General features: G+C 48.0%; 1 protein-coding gene across 5 annotated transcripts in view; it reads right to left on the reverse strand.

The window, feature by feature from the left end:
- dmtf1 (cyclin D binding myb like transcription factor 1) overlaps positions 1-18,915 on the reverse strand; it is a 30,118-nt gene that overhangs the window by 2,950 nt on the left and 8,253 nt on the right. For 4 of the 5 annotated variants that reach the window (XM_033040209.1, XM_033040211.1, XM_033040212.1 and 1 more), the window contains exons 3-15: positions 18,335-18,460; positions 15,824-15,930; positions 14,972-15,089; positions 13,986-14,062; positions 12,535-12,692; positions 12,411-12,443; positions 10,760-10,869; positions 5,778-6,006; positions 5,102-5,253; positions 4,178-4,396; positions 3,552-3,640; positions 2,234-2,383; positions 1,085-1,214 (exon numbers count right to left, since the gene is read on the reverse strand). In XM_033040209.1, coding sequence (XP_032896100.1) covers positions 1,085-1,214; positions 2,234-2,383; positions 3,552-3,640; positions 4,178-4,396; positions 5,102-5,253; positions 5,778-6,006; positions 10,760-10,869; positions 12,411-12,443; positions 12,535-12,692; positions 13,986-14,062; positions 14,972-15,089; positions 15,824-15,930; positions 18,335-18,460 — 1,698 coding nt within the window. The remainder of the gene's footprint in view (positions 1-1,084; positions 1,215-2,233; positions 2,384-3,551; positions 3,641-4,177; positions 4,397-5,101; positions 5,254-5,777; positions 6,007-10,759; positions 10,870-12,410; positions 12,444-12,534; positions 12,693-13,985; positions 14,063-14,971; positions 15,090-15,823; positions 15,931-18,334; positions 18,461-18,915) is intronic. The other variant, XM_033040210.1, reaches the window with a different exon arrangement.

Below are 18,915 nucleotides of genomic sequence, written 5' to 3' on the forward strand. Positions count from 1 at the left end.
AGTCCTTTAATTCTGAGGCTGTGACCTCTAGTCTTAGACTCTCCCACTAGTGGAAAGATCCTCTCCACATCCACTCTATCCAGGCCAGAGTCACACAGCACAAACGGGCCCGTTGGCCCCACTCGTCTATGCTGACCAAGTTGCCCAACTACACTTGTCCCACATCCCTCAACCATTCCTATCCATGTACTTGTTGAAATGTCTTTTAAATGTTATAGTCTCTGCCTCAACTACCTCCTCTGGCAGCTCGTTCCATACACTCACTGACCGTTGTGGAAAATGCTGCCCCTCGGGTTTCTATTGAATCTTTCCCCACTCGCCTTAAACCTCTGTCCTCTGGTTCTTGAAATGTTTTCTCTGGGATGTCGGAGATCGTGGAGAAACATGATAGCAGTATGTATAATTGTGAGGGGGGTGCAGCCACAGGAGACCAACTTGGATGTTTAGTTCTGTATCCAAGATGCTTATCTAAGATGTCGTGATACTTGTACTGCACTGTCTACAAAATATAATTTCACTATACCTCGGTACATGTAACTATCTAAAAGCCTCTTAAACACTACTATCTTCCTCCACCACCACCTCTGGCAGCGCATTCCAGGCACCCAGCACTCCTATTTGTGTAAAAAAAAATATATATATATCTTGCCCGGCACATCTCCTTTAAATCAGACACTCATCACTAAACCAAAACAGCTTGCCCCAACATCGCTAAACGTTGTCCCACTCGCCCTAAAGGGCCTGTCCCACTTACGAGATTTTTTTGGTGACTGCCGGCACCCGTTATAGCGCAGCAGGTCGCCGAAAATGTTCAACATGTTGAAAATCCAGCGGCGACCAGAAAAAGGTACGACTCTTTGGGCGACTACTCCCCACCATATAGGCTTCACCCCGCAGGCAACACGCTGCGACTATGCCGGCCAAGTCGCCGAAAAAATCACGTAAGTGGGACAGGCCCTTAAAGCTATTCCCTCTAGTCTTTGTGGGGACCAGGGTCTATCCTAATTACAAGTGAATGCAGATCAGAGTTGGTGGCAGAAACTATGTGCATTTAATCACACGACACGCAGTCACGATTCCTTACCAGTCAACGTTGATAATGGCAAAACCGAATCATTGTCAATGTCGTCTGACTGAATAAAGCTGTGGTCCGCAGAAACGATGAGTGTTGTTTCTTCATCAATGTCTGCGTCGATAGAGGGAGAGACCAGAGCCTGCCGCACAGGAATAAATTACAACATAGAACATCTACCTCCTCCATACACCCACCACCCTCTGTGTGGAGAAGTTGCCCCTCAGATTCCAATTAAATCTTTTCCCATTCACCTTAAAAGCATGTCCTCTGGTCCTCGATTCCCCTACTCTGGGCAAGAGACTCTGTGCATCTACCCGATCTATTCCTCTCATGATTTTACACACCTCTATAAGATCACCCCTCATCCTCCTGTGCTCCAAGGAATAGAGACCCAGCCTGCTCAACCTCTCCCTGTAGCTCAGATCCTCGAGTCCTGGCAACATTCTTGTAAATCTTCTCTGCACCCTTTCCAACTTAACAACATATTTCTATAACATGCTGTCCAGAAATGATCACAATACTCTAAACGCAGTCTCACCAACGTCTTATACGACTGCAGCATGACCTCCCAACCTCTATACCCAATACTCTGATTAATCTTTTGTCCACAATATCTAACAGTGATGCCACCTTCAAGGAACTATGTATTAACTACAGCTTGTATTAACTACAGCTGAAACAGTAAACACATGAACTTTAGACTTTGCAGAAACAGCACGGAAACAGGCCCTTCGGCCCACACCAACCAGCAATCACTCCGTACACTTGCACTATCCTACACACACTAGGGATAATTTAGTATTACCGAAGCCAATTAACCTACAAACCTGTACGTCTTTGGAGTGTGGGAGGAAACCGGAGCACCCGGAGAAAACCCACGGGCTCACGGGAAGAACGTATAGACAGCACACAGTCAGGGTGGAAGCTGGGTCACTGGTGCTGTGAGGCAGCAACTCTGCAGCCAATTGTCTTGCGCTAAACATTATTTCCTGTACCTGTACACTGCGGACAGCTCGATTGTATTGTCTTTCCACTGACTGGACAGCACGTAACTAAAGCTTTTCACTGTACCTCGGTACACGTGACAATAAACTCAACTCGCAGGAAACATGGCGACATTTAGTGATGGTCACTTTAACTCCGCAAGGCCAGACTTACCGAGAGGGTGTGGACGATAATCTGTTCCGGGGAGGGTGGTGAGGTGAGTGTGACAGCTGGACTGGTGGTCAGTGTGAGGGGAAGGCTTTGACTCGAGCTGGTCTGGATCAGGTAGGTTCCCGGTGTTCCTGTAGGTTGCAGTCGGAAAGACTACGTACAAGCAGAAAAAAGAACCTTCACTCAAATATTTATTCAAATCATTCACTATCATTTATTTAGTTTAGTTTAGGAATAAAGTCCTCGCCTCCCCATCCCGTCTCTACAGCTCAGGCCATCGAGTCCTGGACACATCCTTGTAAATCAGTGCAGAAACGGGGCCCTTCGGCCCACCGAGTCCTCGCTGACCAGTGATCCCCGCACACTAACACCATCCTACACACACTAGGGACAATTTACAATTTTACCAAAGCCAATTAACCTACAAACCTGCACGTCTTTGGAGTGTGGGAGGAAACCGGAACACCCGGAGAAAACCCACGCAAGTCACGGGGAGAACGTGCAAACTCCATACAGACAGCACCCGTAGTCGGGATGGAACCCGGGTCTCTGGCGCTGTGAGGCAGCAGCTCTACCCGCTGCACCACCCTGACATCATCCAGCATTACTTACTAAACACATTGTTACAGACGCTCCCCGACTCGCGTAAGTAAGTGTTACGTCCCGCGGAGTGTTGCTCAAGTCGGATGTTATGCAGGTTGGATATAGAAGTGGTTCTGTGCACACGTGGATTTACTGTTCACCCTCGTTCCTGTTCTTGTCCTACATCTATAGGCTGAGCTACAAGGACATGTTGGGCCGGCTGGGACTGCGCGGGATGAGGATTATATCTTATAGGTGAATAAGATCATGAAGGGAACAAATGGGGTGAGTGGACAAAGTCTTTTATCCAGGCTAGGGGAATCAAGAACCAGAGGTTCTTATAGAGTGGCAATTTCTTCACTCAAGTTGGTGGTAGGTGTATAGAATGAGCTGCCAGAGGAGATGGTTGATGCAAGGTGTATAGGGATATGGGCCAAATGCATGCAAATGGGGCAAGCTTAGATTGGGTACCTTGGTCAGCATAGACATGCTGTATCACCATCTCACAGGATCGCATTCAGGCTACCTGTCATTGCCCTGCCAAGGGCTGTCATCTCAGTTAAAACCAGCCACCTCTGGCACAACATAGATCTTAGTACAATCAATTAACTTTCTATGTTAGTGGTTTCCCGCAAAACCAGATTCATCCACGAGGTCAGTTGTATTGGGCGATTCTTGAGAGGGATCAGAATTCATCAGGATCAGGTCATTATAATCCCAGACGATTTATCATACTTACGGGTAGGAATTCAAACCTCTGCAGCGTCCCAGTGTTGAGGGTGATTGTTTCACAGTCTGTGTTGGTGCCGCACGACTCGCCCGTTGCTGCTGAAAGAGTAATGTAATTGTTCCACTCTGTTCAAACAAACCCAACCCAGACCAACCCAACCCAACCCAGACCAACCCAGCCCAGACCAACAAACCCAACCCAGACCAACAAACCCAGCCCAGACCAACAAACCCAGCCCAGACCAACAAACCCAACCCAGACCAACAAACCCAACTCAGACCAACCCAACCCAACCCAGACCAACAAACCCAACCCAGACCAACCCAACCCAGACCAACCCAACCCAGACCAACAAACCCAACCCAACCCAGACCAACAAACCCAACCCAACCCAGACCAACCCAACCCAGACCAACAAACCCAACCCAGACCAACAAACCCAACCCAGACCAACCCAACCCAGACCAACCCAACCCAACCCAACTCAGACCAACCCAGCCCAGACCAACAAACCCAGCCCAGACCAACCAACCCAGCCCAGACCAACCAACCCAGCCCAGACCAACCAACCCAACCCAGACCAACCAACCAACCCAACAAACCCAACCCAAACCAATGAACTGTACGGGACGTACCGAGATGTGTGATCTGTACTGGGATCTGTAGTGCTGCCACCGGACTGCTGGGCATGCTGCCGCTCTCCTCCATCTGTGTGAGGCGGACGCGCAGCTGCTGCACGGCTGCAGGGTTGGATTGGCGTGAGCCCGCCCCGGTCTGCCCGTCGCACAGCTGGTGCATGGCGGCATGCGGCTGCTTCAGGCTCTCCACCAGCTGCCGTAGACTCTCCACCAGTTCTGTAACGGCAGCAACGCTAGTGTCAGAGCGGCGGGTAGTACTGCCTCCAGGCGGTGTCCGCCCTGGCTGCCAAGTCAGGCTCTTACGGCCAACACGACTGTCTGGACGTTGATCGAGTTTACGTTCATTTCTAATACAAGTCCACCACCGATATTCTCACAACTGGTGGTCTGGCACCTCCTTGAATCCAGACAAAATTACCAGAAAGCACTTCAAATCCCCCCTGGAAGTCACCCCCGAAAATGTGTCCCCTAGGCCGGGCGAGGCGGCCGATCTCGACCTCATCGGGACTTCCGCGGCTGATCGGCGGGTGGAATCTGCCCCCTGCTGCCGGGGCTCTGGAACTACGGCACGGCCGGAGCCGGCAGATCCGTTCCCGTTGCCGACTTTGTGGGCCGGGATCTCGGTCTAGGCGGAACGTCCCGGTACCGTTGGACTCCTCTCGGAGGCCGGGACCTCTGCTGGTCCGGCAACACGGATAATCCAGAAAGGCTCTGGTGGTGGTGGACCTGTATAACAAACCTCCCCCACCACCTCAATCGTATCCACCTATCACTTAGTGCTGGAGTAACTCAGCGGGTCAGGCAGCATCTGTGGAGAACATGGATAGGTGACGTTTCACAGAGTGCCTGACCCACCGAGTTACTCCAGCATGTTGATCAGTTCCCTGACATTGGAGAATATATCTGCTGCTGTCTCCATACCTGCGAAGGTCAGGTCTTTGTGGTTGGTGACTTGTCGCTTGATGGTCCACCATTTACTTCTCAGCCACTGCGGGGATCGGACACTGCTCCATCCCTCCGCCATGATGTCCCAGTTAATCTCACTCTCATCCTCGGCGTTCAGCTCCGCTATTCTACACCAAGGCAAGTAAAAGATAGAAAGATAGAAACATAGAAAAATAGGTGCAGAAGTAGGCCATTCGGCCCTTCCAGCCAGCACCGCCATTCAATATAATTGCTGATCATCCAAAATCAATACCCCGTTCCTGCTTTCTCCCCATATCCCTTGATTCCGTTAGCCCTAAGAGCTAAATATAACTCTCTCTTGAAAACAGGTCATAGAAACATGTTTGATTCTAGAAGCATGTCAAGATGCACATTTGTCTCTAAAGAACCAGAAAAATGCTTATGTAGGAAAGGAACTGCAGATGCTGGTGTAAACTGAAGATAGACACAAAATGCTGGAGTAACTCAGCGGATCAGGCAGCATCTGTGGAGAACATGGATAGGTGACATTTCGGGTTGGGAGCCTTTTTTAGACCGATAGGTGACATCACCTATTCCTTTTATCCAGAGATGCTGCCTGACCCGCTGAGTTACTCCAGCACTTTGTGTCTTTCTTTTGTAGACCAGCACCTGCAGCTCCTTGCGCCTCTACCTTAGAATGAGGTTCATCTCGTCGTCCTTACTCCACTCCGTGCCACCACTCTGCTTCCAGTTGAGGTAATTGAGCCACTTGGAGCGACACTGCTTCTCGGATCGAGTCCCCACTCGCTCCGCCACTGCGGCCCACGACACCCCTTGTGTGACGATATCCCCAGGGTCTGTCGCCGTTAGCTCGTGGACCACCTCAGCCAGCCGCCTCTCCTCCTCCCCCGTCCATTTCCCTGGGAAAAGAGGGGCAAACAAATAGCTTCATCTTTATTATTGCCGCCTGTACTACCGAGGTACGGTGAAAGGTGTTGCTAAGCAACAGATCAGATCATACTATACATAAATACAATCAGGTCAAACTCAAATACAACAGAGGAAATTACAGTGTGAAGAATATAGTTCTCAGCATTGTAGCGCATCAGTTTCAGAGTCCAGTGTCCGCAATGGGGTAGAGGTGAATCGGACAGTACCCTGGCTTATGGAAGGACCATTCAGAAGCCTGATAACAGGGGAAGAAGCTGTTCCTGAGTCTGGTGGTGCTCGCTTTCAAGCTTCTGTACCTTCTGCCGGACGGGAGCGGGGAGAAGAAGGAATGACCGGGGTGGGACAACTATCACTATCCAATTAGATCAGATATACAACACTTTCATACAATCAGGTCAAACTCCAGTGCAATAGGTGGAGCTAAAGGGGAAGAATATAGTTCTCAGCATTGTAACGCATCAGTTCCAGAGACAAAGTCCAATGTCCGCAATGGGGTAGAGGTGAATCGGACAGCACCCTAGCTTATGGAAGGACCATCTTCATTCTGAAGGAGGGCGCCAACCCAAAACATCACCTATCCATGTTTGCATTTTTACTCTATAGCACTGTAACACTATATTGTGTACTCTGGTATTTTTCTCTTAGCAGGTCCTGCTGTGCTTGTGCGTGGCTTCACTGTACTCGTGTACAGTACGAGTTGGCTGGACAGCAGGCATGCACAAAGTGTTTTCACTGCATCTTGGTACACACCACAATCAGAAACCAATACTGATGCCAGGAGCAAAGAGAAATGAGAAATCTCTACCATTCACAAACACAGAACCATACTCAGAGTACAGAATGCAAAATGCAAATATGAGGAAGGGACACTCTAAAAGTTGTAAAGAATCATATCAGAACTATATGTTTAAGAAGGAACTGCAGATGCTGGTAAAATCGAAGGTAGACAAAAATGCTGGAGAAACTCAGTGGGTGAGGCAGCATCTATGGAGCGAAGGAATAGGCGACGTTTCGGGTCGAGATCCTTCTTCAGACTCTCAGACATCAGTCTGAAGAAGGGTCTCAACCCAAAACGTCACCTATTCCTTCACTCCATAGATGCTGCCTCACCCACTGAGCTTCTCCAGCATTATCTATAGTATATAGATTAAATTACATTAAAGTTTGTACTTGTGTGACTGAAATAAACCAATTAAGCTAGATCAATATCACACACTAGGAATTTTAAGCTAAAATATTAAATTACTTTTTAATTTGAAACAGCAATTTTTCATCAATAATAATGAATAATACAATAGTCATTTACACATAACATGCAGACACAGAGCAAGGTCTTTCCTCCCCAAGAGAGTTCTCATGGTCACATGTTTTAGATCTTGGAACCAAACATAATTTAGAGTTAATGAAATACCTCATGTGACTAGAGATCTGGAAGCTGCTGTTAGCTTCAAGTGTGAAGTCAAGCCTTTGTCTTTCATTTTTAATGGGGTGACACAGTGGTAGAGTTGCTGCCTCACAGCGCCAGAGACCCGGGTTTGATCCCGACTACGGGTGCTGTCTGTACGGAACTTGTACGTTCTCCCCGTGACCTGCGTGGGTTTTCTCCGGGTGCTCCGGTTTCCCCCCACACTCCAAAGACGTGCAGTTTTGTAGGTTAATTGGCTTGGTATAAAACAAAAGGCAATTGTCCCTACTGCGGGGATCGCTGGTCGGCACAGACTCAGTGGGCCGAAGGGCCTGTTTCTGCGCAGTGTCACTAAACTAAGCTAGTAGTCAATCTATCTAACGTGTGTTGGAGAATGCATGCCTTTCTTCCTTAACTTTTTCCACTCTTTTAGAAAGTAATTTTTTAAACTTTCAGTTGAATCCCCAAAACGCAATTATGCTGGACTTGAAAGTTCTCCCATAATCATTTTGAAACAGTTTTCTGAACATTTTAAAACTGTGCTGGGATGGATCTGTGTCCAATGCTACTGTGGTCATGATGTACAAAATATCAATTAGCCAGTAAGACAGCATGTTCAGGAACAAAACAGCCTGCTTTGAAATGTGAACATATCACTTGGATAAGTGGACGAAGTGTTGCAAGAGAGGCCACAGTGAAAACAAGCCTTCACTAACAGTTTGGTCTTTAGAGTTTAGAGTTACGCAGATACAGGCCCTTCAGCCCACCGAGTCCAGCCGTGCCGACCAGCGATCCCCACACACTAGGGCCAAGCCAATTAACCTACAAACCCGCACGTCTTTGGCGTGTGGGAGGAAACCAGAGCACCCGGAGAAAACCCACGCAGGTCACGGGGAGAACGTGCAAACTCCGTACAGACAGCACCCGTAGTTAGGATGGAACCCGGTCTCTGGCGCTGTGAGGCAGCAGCTCTACCCGCTGCGCCACCGTGCCACCCCGTTCCTGAGGCAGTTACTTTTGATTTTTATGATTTTTATTTATTTTTAAAACACACCATTCTTTATGATCTATCACAGCAGGAGAGTAGATTGGTTGGTGACAACAAACGCAGGCTAAGTGGAAGAGTCAGAGTCAAACGGCACTTGACTTCTCTAACTTCCAACAAGTAACCCTTGCTTTCCCTCACTCTCCATCCCTCCCCCATCCTAGTTTTCTGGCTAGTTTGACTGTCCTCCTGATTTAATGTTATCTCTGTACGCCTCGTTGTCACCTTCCCCTCGCTAACAACGATCTATTCTACAATTTCCTTGAGCTTTGTCCCCCGATATCTTGTTTTCACACCTTACCCTTCCATATCTCTGTGTCTTCCTCTCCCTTGACTCTCAGTCTGAAGGGCCTCGACCTGAAACGTCACCCATTCCTTCTCTCCAGAGATGCTGCCTGAGCCGCTGAGTTACTCCAGCATTCTGTCTATGTTCTATGTTCGGTGTAAACCAGCATCTGCAGGATCGAGCCGACACTGCGTGGAGCAAGGTACTCTGCCCATCTTGCCCATGCCGACTGAGATGTCCCAACTAAGCTGTTCACGCTTGCCCGAGTTTAGCCCATATTCCTCTAAATGTTCCTATCATGTACCTGTCCAAGCCTCGTATAATGTCGCTCAAGTCCCTGCCTCAACTACCTCCTCTGGCAGCTCGTTCCATACACCCACCACCCTCTGTGTGAAAAAGTTACCCCTCAGGTCCCTATGAAATCTTTCCCCGCTCACTTTAAGCCTATGTTGTCTGATTCTTGATTACACACCAGCCTGGCCACGCTCTCATCTCGCTGCCACCATGGGGAAGGTGGTACAGGAGCCTGAATACCGTGACCTCCAGGTTCAAGAACAGCTTCTTCCCAACAACCATCAGGCTCTTGAACTCTGCACAACACTGACCTCAGCAACTGTGATTGTCTACGGACCGGGTCTTTGGTTGTTCAACGGACTTCGGCTTTACATTATCATGGTATTCTAGTATTATTATTATTAATTTCTTGTATCATTTATTATTATATATTTATCTGTCTGTAATTGCATTTACAGGCCTGTTAAGCTCCCTTCCTCTGCCTCTGCAAGGCCCAGCAGCATAATCAAGGCCCGGTCAATCCCTCTTCTCCCCTCTCCCATCAGGCAAGAGGTACAGAAGTGTGAAAACGCACACCTCCAGATTCAGGGACAGTTTCTTCCCAGCTGTTATCAGGCAACTGAACCATCCTACCACAACTAGAGCAGTCCTGAACTACTAATCTACCTCACTGGAGACCCTTGGACTATCTTTAATCGGACTTTGTTGGACTTTACCTTGCACTAAACGTTATTCCCTTCATCATGTATCTGTACACTGTGGACGGCTCGATTGTAATCACGTATTGTCTTTCTGCTGGCTGGATAGCACGCTACAAACGAACGCTTTTCACAGTACCTTGGTAAACGTGACATTAATAAGCCAAGCCTTAAACGCAACCTAAACCACCCCAAACGTGACAATAAACTAATTTATGCTGCAGAAGTAAGAATTTGTTTTTGCTTTTGTCAGTACAAATGACAAAAACTCTCTTTCTTGTAAGTTTTAAGCTTCTTAAAATGGAGTTGGTATGAAGCATGTGATAAAACCAGAAACATTTACTCATTTGGACAGTGGAATTTAACTTAATATGAAATGTGTAGAGTGATAGCCACATGCAGAAGTTAGAAGCCTTGCGTTTTAGTAAAGTTTGGTAAAGTTAAAGTTTAGGCCCCGTATCCGAGGAAGGATGTGCTGGCTCTGGAGAGGGTCCAGAGGAGGTTTACAAGAATGATCCCAGCAATGAGTGGGTTAACATGTGATGAGCGTTTGTCGGCACTGGGCCTGTACTCGCTGGAGTTTAGAAGGATGAGGGGTACCCTCATTAAAACTTACCGAATAGTGAAAGGCCTGGATAGAGTGGATGTGGAGAGGATGTTTCCACTAGTGGGAGAGTCTAGGATCAGAGGGCACAGCCTCAGAATTAAAGGACGTACCTTTAGAAAGGAGATGAAGAGAAATGTCTTTAGTCACAGGTGTATCCGTGGAATTCATTGTCACAGATGGCTGCGGGGGCCAAGTCTATGGGTAGTTTTTTAAGTCGGAGATTGATAGATTCTTAATTAGTACGAGGGGTTATGGGGAGAAGGCAGGAGAATGGGGTTGAGAGAGAAAGATAGATCAGCCACGATTGAATGGTGGAGTAGACTTGATGGGCCGAATGGCCTAATTCTGCTGCTAGAACCTATGAAGATGAATAGAAGAGAACTTTACCAGTTTTGCAGGTGTCCTTCATCAGTCTGCAGCGGTCTTTTACAGAAGAAGCACTTCTCCCCAGAGCAGCCCCTATAGTTGCCCAGTCATTGCCATGCTTGGATCGCAACCTAAACGATAGCCAAAGCACAGCAGAAATGTCTCAGTCACAGTCATTTATTGAGTCGTAGCCTCAAAATAAAAGGACCTTCCTTGAGGAAGGAGATGAGGAGGAATTTCTTTAGTCAGTGGGTGGTGAATCTGTGGAATTCATTGCCACAGGCGGCTGTGGAGGCCACAAGTCAGTGGGTATTTTTATGGTGGAGATTGACAGATTCTTGATCCGTCAGGGTTGCGTGGAGAAGACAGGGGTGTTTTTTTTTTAAAGGCAGACATACATAGATTCTCGATTAGAACGGATGTCAGGGGTTACGGGGGGAGAAGGCAGGTGAATGGGGTTAGGAGGGAGAGATAGATCAGCCATGATCGAATGGTGTAGTGGACTAAACGGGCCGAATGGCCTAATTCTGCTCCTATCACAAGAACATGAGAAATAGGCCATTCAGCATCTTCCTAACAACCATCATGCTCTCGAACACTGCACGGCACTCACTCAACTGCAAACCGTGGACTGTCTTTAAAACATACAAGCAGAATTAGGCCATTCGGCCCATCAAGTCGACTCTGCCATTCAATCATGGCCGATCTATGTTTCCCTCTCAAGACTAATAACCTACCTTCTTCCTGTAACTTTTGACACCCGTACTAATCAAGAAACGCCTTGTCCATGCTGAGCAAGCTAGCTTCCTGGGCTCGTCGCAATTGCCTGCATTTGGCCCATATCCTAAACCCTGCCTATCCAGACATTTGTCCAAACGGCTTTTAAAAGTCTTCTGCTTCTATAGCTTTGCCTGGCAGTTTGTTCCAAGTGCAGACTCCCCTCAGAGGGAAATGGTGGCCCCTGACGTCTGACTTAAATCTCACACCCGCTCACACTAGTTCCATCCAATCCCACTTTCTCCTTCATTCCCTACACACTAGGGGGCAATTTACAGAGGGCCAATTAACCTGCAAACCCGCACGTCTTTAGTACGTGTGAGGAAAACGGAGCACCCGGAGGAAACCCACGCGGTCACAGGAAGAACGTGCAAACTCCACACACACAGCGCCTGAAGTCCGGATGGAACCCGGGCCTCTGGCGCTGTGAGGCAGCAGCTCTACCCGCTGCACCACCATGCCTCCACTATTATCTCCTGGTATTATCTGACTGGATATTAGCAACACTGAAGGCTGTAAAGATCTTTAGCAACAATAATACAAATGCTGGTTTAAACCAAAGAACGACACAAAAAGCTGGAGCAACTCAGACAGCATCTCTGGAGAAAAGGAATAGGTGACTCTTGGTTGCATTTCTTTCATTCATTTGTTCTATATCTCCCTATACCCCAGCCTATATCTCTTGTTTCCCTTTCCCCTGACTCTCAGTCCAACGAAACGTCACCTATTCTTCCTCTCCAGAGATGTTGTCTGACCCGCTGAGTTACTCCAGCCTTTTGTGTCTATCTTTAGCGACTCTAGGTCGGCAGCGAGAAGGTCGTGAGAATAGTAAAGATGAAATTGAGATGAAAATTGAAAAAAATCAATACAGAACAATAATACTCAAAATACCTACTCTTTAAGCTTTTCAATCTCCTGTGGAGTGTACCTGGGAAAAAGAACAATTGAAAACTGTTAAGCAAATTAATTGTCAATATTCTTTCAATGTTCAATAAATGATGTGATGATATATTTCCTACTTCCCCACGTGGTTCCTGTTGTCGTACATGCGCAGCACCCTTCTGTACACCGCAAACAGCGGCCGATTAAGACCTCGTGCTATTGTTCGATAGAAATCTTTCCTTTCGTCTTTAGACATTTCAAATATGACTTCTGTGGCATCACTCAGTCCGTGAATCTTTGAGAAAACAGGCAAAATGTTACTTCAGGGTTTTAATCCGTTGCACTGGTCCCAAAGAAAGGATAGGGTCGCACAGCGGGTAGTGCTGCTGCCTCACAGCGTCACAGAGACCCGCGTTTCATCTTGACTGCGGGGGCTGTCTGTACGGAGTCTGTACGTTCTCCCCGTGACCTGCGTGGGTTTTTTCCGGGTGCTCCAGTTTCCTCCCACACTCCAAAGACGTGCAGGTTTGTAGGTTAATTGGCTTCTGTAAATTGTCCCTATTGTGTAGGATAGTGTTAGTGTGCGGGGATCGCTGGTTGGTACGGACTCGGTGGGCCGAAGGGCCTTTTTCAACACTATCTCTAAAGTCTAAAGTCAGTCATGTTATGCAACAACTAATTTCCTTTTCAGAACGAGTTATGTTTACACTGTGATTCTTACATTAAAAGAATCTTCAAGGGAAACAGGCCATTTGACCAACAGAGCCCATGCCAATCATTGTTTAAGAAAGAACTGCAGATGCTGAAGGAACACAAAAATGCTGGAGAAACTCAGCGGGTGAGGCAGCATCATAGAGGCTGTGATCATAGATGCTGCCTCACCCGCTGAGCTTCTCCAGCATTATTGTCTACCACGCCGGCCAGCGATCACCCACTCACACTAGTTCTATGTTATCCCACTTTCTCATCCACTCTAGTTGAGGTTAGTTTATTGTCACGTCTACCGAAGTACAGTAAGAAGCTTTCTCATTGCAAGCTATCCAGTCAGCGGATACATGATTACATGAAGGCAGGTATGGGATACTGAGTTGGATGATCAGCCATGATCATATTGAATGGCGGTGCAGGCTCGAAGGGCCGAATGGCCTACTCCTGCACCTAATTTCTATGTTTCTATGTTTCTATGATTACAATCAAGCCGTCCACACTGCACAGATGTGTGGCAGTCGAGGTGTAAAAGAGTGGAGTGATTGATCGCAGATCCATGAGCAATTTAGAAAGGGCCAATTAACTTGGAAACCTGCACGTTTTTGGGGTGTGGGAGGAAACCGGAGCACCCGAAGAAAACCCACGCAGGTCACGGGGAGAACGTGCAAACTCCATGCAGGCAGCACCCGTAGTCAGGATGGAACTGGGGTCTCTGGCGCTGTGAGGCAGCGACTCTACCCGCTGCAACACCGCGCCGACCAGGAGGTGCAAGTGTCTAACGTGCACCATTTGGATCAAGTTGTCCATTTCCCCGTGTACCGCCAGATAGGTTAAAAATAACTGCCTTGGTTAAGGACATTACCAATCGTAACTCACTCACCTGTAAGTAGTTTTCAATATTGCTCATTAAAACATCTATTTCTTCCTTCGACCACATCCCCTGCTTCCACTTGTGACCTGGATTGGAAACAGAATAAACATATATTTAAAAATATTACACTCCAGCATACTGGAGAAAGGTGAACCATTTTATGACCTCACAATAATCTTTTCACTTTAATAGCTATGTATGCAGGACTGAATTTTCCTTTTCGCCAGGGACACAGTGGGCAGAGTTGCTGCTCACAGCGCCAGAGACCCAGATTCGATCCTGACCTCGGGTGCTGTCTATACGGAGTTTGTACGTTCTCCCCGTGGCCTGTGTAGGTTTATTCCAGATTCTCTAGTTTCCTCCAACATCCCGAAGACGTGCAGATTTGTAAGTCAACTGGCTTTGGTAAATTGTCCCTGCCTAGTCTGTAGGATAGGACGGTGATCGTTGGTCGGTGTAGACTCGGTGGGCCAAAGGGCCTGATTCTACGCTGTATCTCTAAACTAAAACACTAAAGAGTCGTCAGATAAATGTACACTTATCATGAGGAGTTCAAATGTTTATGTTACAGTAGCAGCGTTAGGCCATTTGGCCCATCAAGTCTACTCCGCCATTCAATCATGGCTGATATAACTCTCCCTCTCAACCCCATTCTCCTGCCTTCTTCCCATAACCCCCGACACCCGCAGTAATCAAGAAGCTATCTATCTCTGCCTTAAAAATATCCATTGACTTGGCCTCTACTGCCGTCTGTGGCAATGAATCCCACAGATTCACCACCCGCTGGCTAAAGAAATTCCTCCTCTTCCCCTTCCTATTTATTTCGAGGCTGTGACCTCTAGTCCTAGACTCCCCCATTGGTGGAAACACCCTCTCCACATCCACTTTCACTATTCGGTGAGTTTCAATGAGGTTCCCCCTCATCCTTCTAAACTCCAGCGAGTGCAGGCCCAGTGCACTCATCATTGGTTATCCCAAGAGCATCGTCTCTCTACCTTTGTTCTGCAACGTATCCTTGTCTTCTTTTGTAGTAAACCAGGCTTGGCTGACTGGATCGAGATCCTCGTTGTTCTGGGGTGAAATTCCCTCCATTTGATCCTCATTGTGCAAGATCTATGAAGAAACCATCAGCACACCGTTTACTTGAGTTTATTGTCACGTGTACCGAGGTACAGTGAAAAGCTTTTTTGTTGCGTGCTAACCAGTCAGTGGAAAGACAATACATGATTACAATCGAGCCGTCCACAGTGTACAGATACAGGATAAAGTGCAAGGTAAAGCCAGTAAAGTTCAATCAAAGATAGTCCGTGGGTCACCAATGAGGTAGATAGTAGTTCAGGACCACTCTCTGGTTGTGGTAGGATGGTTCAGTTGCCTGATAACAGCTGGGAAGAAACTGTCCTTGAATCTGGAGGTGAAGCAGCATCTATGGAGCAAAGGAATAGGTGACGTTTCGGGTCGAGACCCTTCTTCAGACTGATGTGGGGGGGGGGGGGGGGAAAGAGGAAAGGAAGAGGCGGACTGATGAAGAGCTGGAAGGGGAGGGGAAAGAGAGAGAAAGCAAGGACTACCTGATAATCCTTGCTTTCTCCCTCTTTCCCCTACCCTTCCCAGCTCTCCCTCAGCCCACTGTCTCCGCCTCTTCCAGTCTTCTTCCCCCCTCACATCAGTCTGAAGAAGGGTCTCGACCTGAAACGTCACCTATTCCTTCGCTGCATAGATCCTGCCTCACCTCGTTTCTTCCCAGCTGTTTCTCCAGCATTTTTGTCTACCTTCGATTTTTCCAGCATCTGCAGTTCACTCTAAAACGCTCACATATATACACACACACACGAACAAAGTTTTACCTGTATCTGAGTAATAGTTTCAGTGTCTTCTATGTCGTCGGCGTGAGACAGTTCTGAAGCTGCCTCGCCAGTCATGGTTACCTCAAAACTGTGATCGTTGTCCGAGACTGTCAATGACAAAAATTACACACACGCTCACAATAATAAACGGCAAATCCAAAGGAATCGGAAAACATGACAATTTTGTAAATCTAAAAAACAAGGATGAATAAATGTGTGATGTGCTAATGGGAGTGCTTGTGTTTAATTTATGTTCAGTTTAGTGTATTGTCACGTGTACCGAGGTACAGTGAAAAGCTTTTGCTGTGGGCTGTCCAGTCAACGGAAAGACAATACATGATTACAATTGAGCTATTTATAGTGTATAGATACAGGATAAGGGAATAACGTTTAGTGCAAGGTAAAGCCAGCAAAGTCCGATCAAAGATAGTCCGAGGGTCACCAATGAGGTAGATAGTAGTTCAGATGGACGGAGATTGGAAATGTGGCAGAGTGATTATTGCTGCAGCCAAGATCCACTACAAAACTTTAGGATGCTTTTAATCATGGAGTTGGTGCAGCAAAGAGGGCCGTCGGCCTACCTTGCCCGTGCCAACCCAGTTGGCATACCGAGCTCGTATCATTTGCCTGTATTTGGCTTGTATCCTTCCCTATACATACAGAAGCTTGAAAGCGCGCACCACCAGGCTCAGGAACAGCTTCTTCCCCTCTGGTATCAGACTTCTGAACGGCCCTTCCATAAGCTAGGGTACTGTCCGATTCACCTCTACCCCATTGTGGACATTGGACTTTGTCTGTGGAACTGATGTGCTACAATGCTGAGAACTATATTCTGCACTCTGTATCTTCCCCTTTGCTCTACCTATTTGAGTTTGTGTACTTGAGTTTGACCTATAGAGTCATACAGCGTGGAAACAGGCCCTTCGGCCCAACTTGCCCATGCCGACTACCTGGCTTGTCCCAACTCCCCGCATTGTGATTGTCCCTGCCCCAACCATTGGGACGACAGATGGCACAATGGGCTAAGTGTTCGGCTGGCAACCTGAAGGTAGCCGGTTCGAATCCCGCTTGGAGTGCATACTGTCGTTGTGTCCTTGGGCAAGACACTTCACCCACCTTTGCCTGTGTGTGAATGTGTGTGAGTGATTGGTGGTGGTCGGAGGGGCCGTAGGCGCAGAATGGCAGCCACGCTTCCGTCAGTCTGCCCCAGGGCAGCTGTGGCTACAGAAGTAGCTTACCACCACCGAGTGTGACTGAGGAGTGAATGAATAATGCGATGTAAAGCGCCTTGAGTATTAGAAAGGCGCTATATAAATCCCATCCATTATTATTATTAACTACCTCCTCCAGCAGCTCGTTACACCCACCACCAACCTGCTTGTATTTATGCATGGTATTATTTCTTCTGTTTGGATAGCATGCAAGACTAAACTATTCACATGACAATAATAAACCTAAACCTATATTTATACATAACAAGAGAGTTCAGTATTCCGACTGCGCATGCCCAGGTCATAGGTCACTGTAGATAAACATTGGATCGAACTGGTTCTCCGGCGCTGCAAGCACTGTTGAATTGCTATTGGAGTTAGCGACACTAGTTCTCCCTTCTCCACTGGTCCATGCAGAAGGGCAGCCAGACGTGGTCATCACTGAGAGGGGGCAGATGCGAGACGGGGAGAGACTGGAGCAGCGGCGGCCATCAGCCAGCGCGGAGAAGAAGCGCCGCCCAGCCAGGCCGACAGGACAGCGGAACTCTCCTGCAGACACCCGCCCAGTAAAAGCCCCTCTCCCGTTCCCCAGTCCCTGCCTCCTCTCTCCTGCCATCTATCCCGTTGACCGCTGCTCAGCGATTCCCATCGCTGCACCGACTGAGGCCGGAGCTCGGGGTCTGTGGAGAATCGCACCTGCCCTCCCCCTCGGCTGCTCCGGAACAGAGGGATCCAACCCACAGCCACTGGAAAAGGCGAGAGGCTCAGCGGACGATCACCTGCCCGCCGAGGTTGCTCTGTGACCTGTGATGATGCCGAAGGATTCGGGTCCCACTCACTGTGGGGGAGGGCAGGTGCAAAGGAGCGGTGGTGAACGGGATAGATGGCAGGAGAGAGGAGGCAGGGAATGGGGAACGGGAGAGGGGCTTTTACTGGGCGGGTGTCTGCAGGAGAGTTCCGCTGTCCTGTCGGCCTGGCTGGGCGGCGCTTCTTCTCCGCGCTGGCTGATGGCCGCCGCTGCTCCAGTCTCTCCCCGTCTCCCACTCGCATCTGCCCCCTCTCCCTGGCACCCCCCTTCCTCAGATTAAATATATTTTTACACATGAATACCTTTTACACACAAATCATGAATGAAGATAAGAATTTACATGGTTTATGCAGCCAGCGCTCCGTTTGCTTTTTCTTTATAGCGAGTGACCTGTGACAAATCCCATGATTCCTTGCGTTATCGGAATACCGAACTCGCTTATTGAATGAACTAAGAGGACTGAATGAGAAGGAGGAAGCCGGATGATCTTACTTGGGAGAGTAACGACGGACTGCACTGCTGCAAAGGGACCCGCAATCCCCGTGGATTCAAGACTGCCGTCATCTTCAGCCGACAAACAAAGCCTTTTATGCAGAGGTTCCTGGTTATCTTCAGATTCTGTTTATGAAAATCACATTAACGCCTCACAGAGAACGAAAAGGTCATTTTTGCAATAACTTTTAGATAATTCTTTATCATGCCCAAGAGCAACAAAGCATGAGGCAGTCGGATGAACAGTGCAATACCGGCATAGAGTGATACAGCACGGAAACAGGCCCTTCTGCCCATCTTGCCCACACCAACCAACCTGTCCCATCTACTCTAGTCCCACCTGCCTGCGTTTGGCCCATATCCATCTCAACCTGTCCTATCCATGTACCTGTCTAATTGTTCCTTAAATGTTGCATTAGTCCCTGCCTCAACTACCTCCTTCGGCAGCTCGTTCCGTACACCCACTACCCTTCCCCCTCACATTCCTACTAAATCTTTCCCAACTCAACTTAAACCTATGTCTGGTTCTTGATTCCCCCAGCCTTGGTAAAAGTCTCTGTGCATTCACCCTATCTATTCCA

Source organism: Amblyraja radiata, chromosome 21 (genome assembly GCF_010909765.2).
Source record: "Amblyraja radiata isolate CabotCenter1 chromosome 21, sAmbRad1.1.pri, whole genome shotgun sequence".
In the NCBI taxonomy this organism is placed as follows: Eukaryota; Metazoa; Chordata; class Chondrichthyes; order Rajiformes; family Rajidae; genus Amblyraja; species Amblyraja radiata.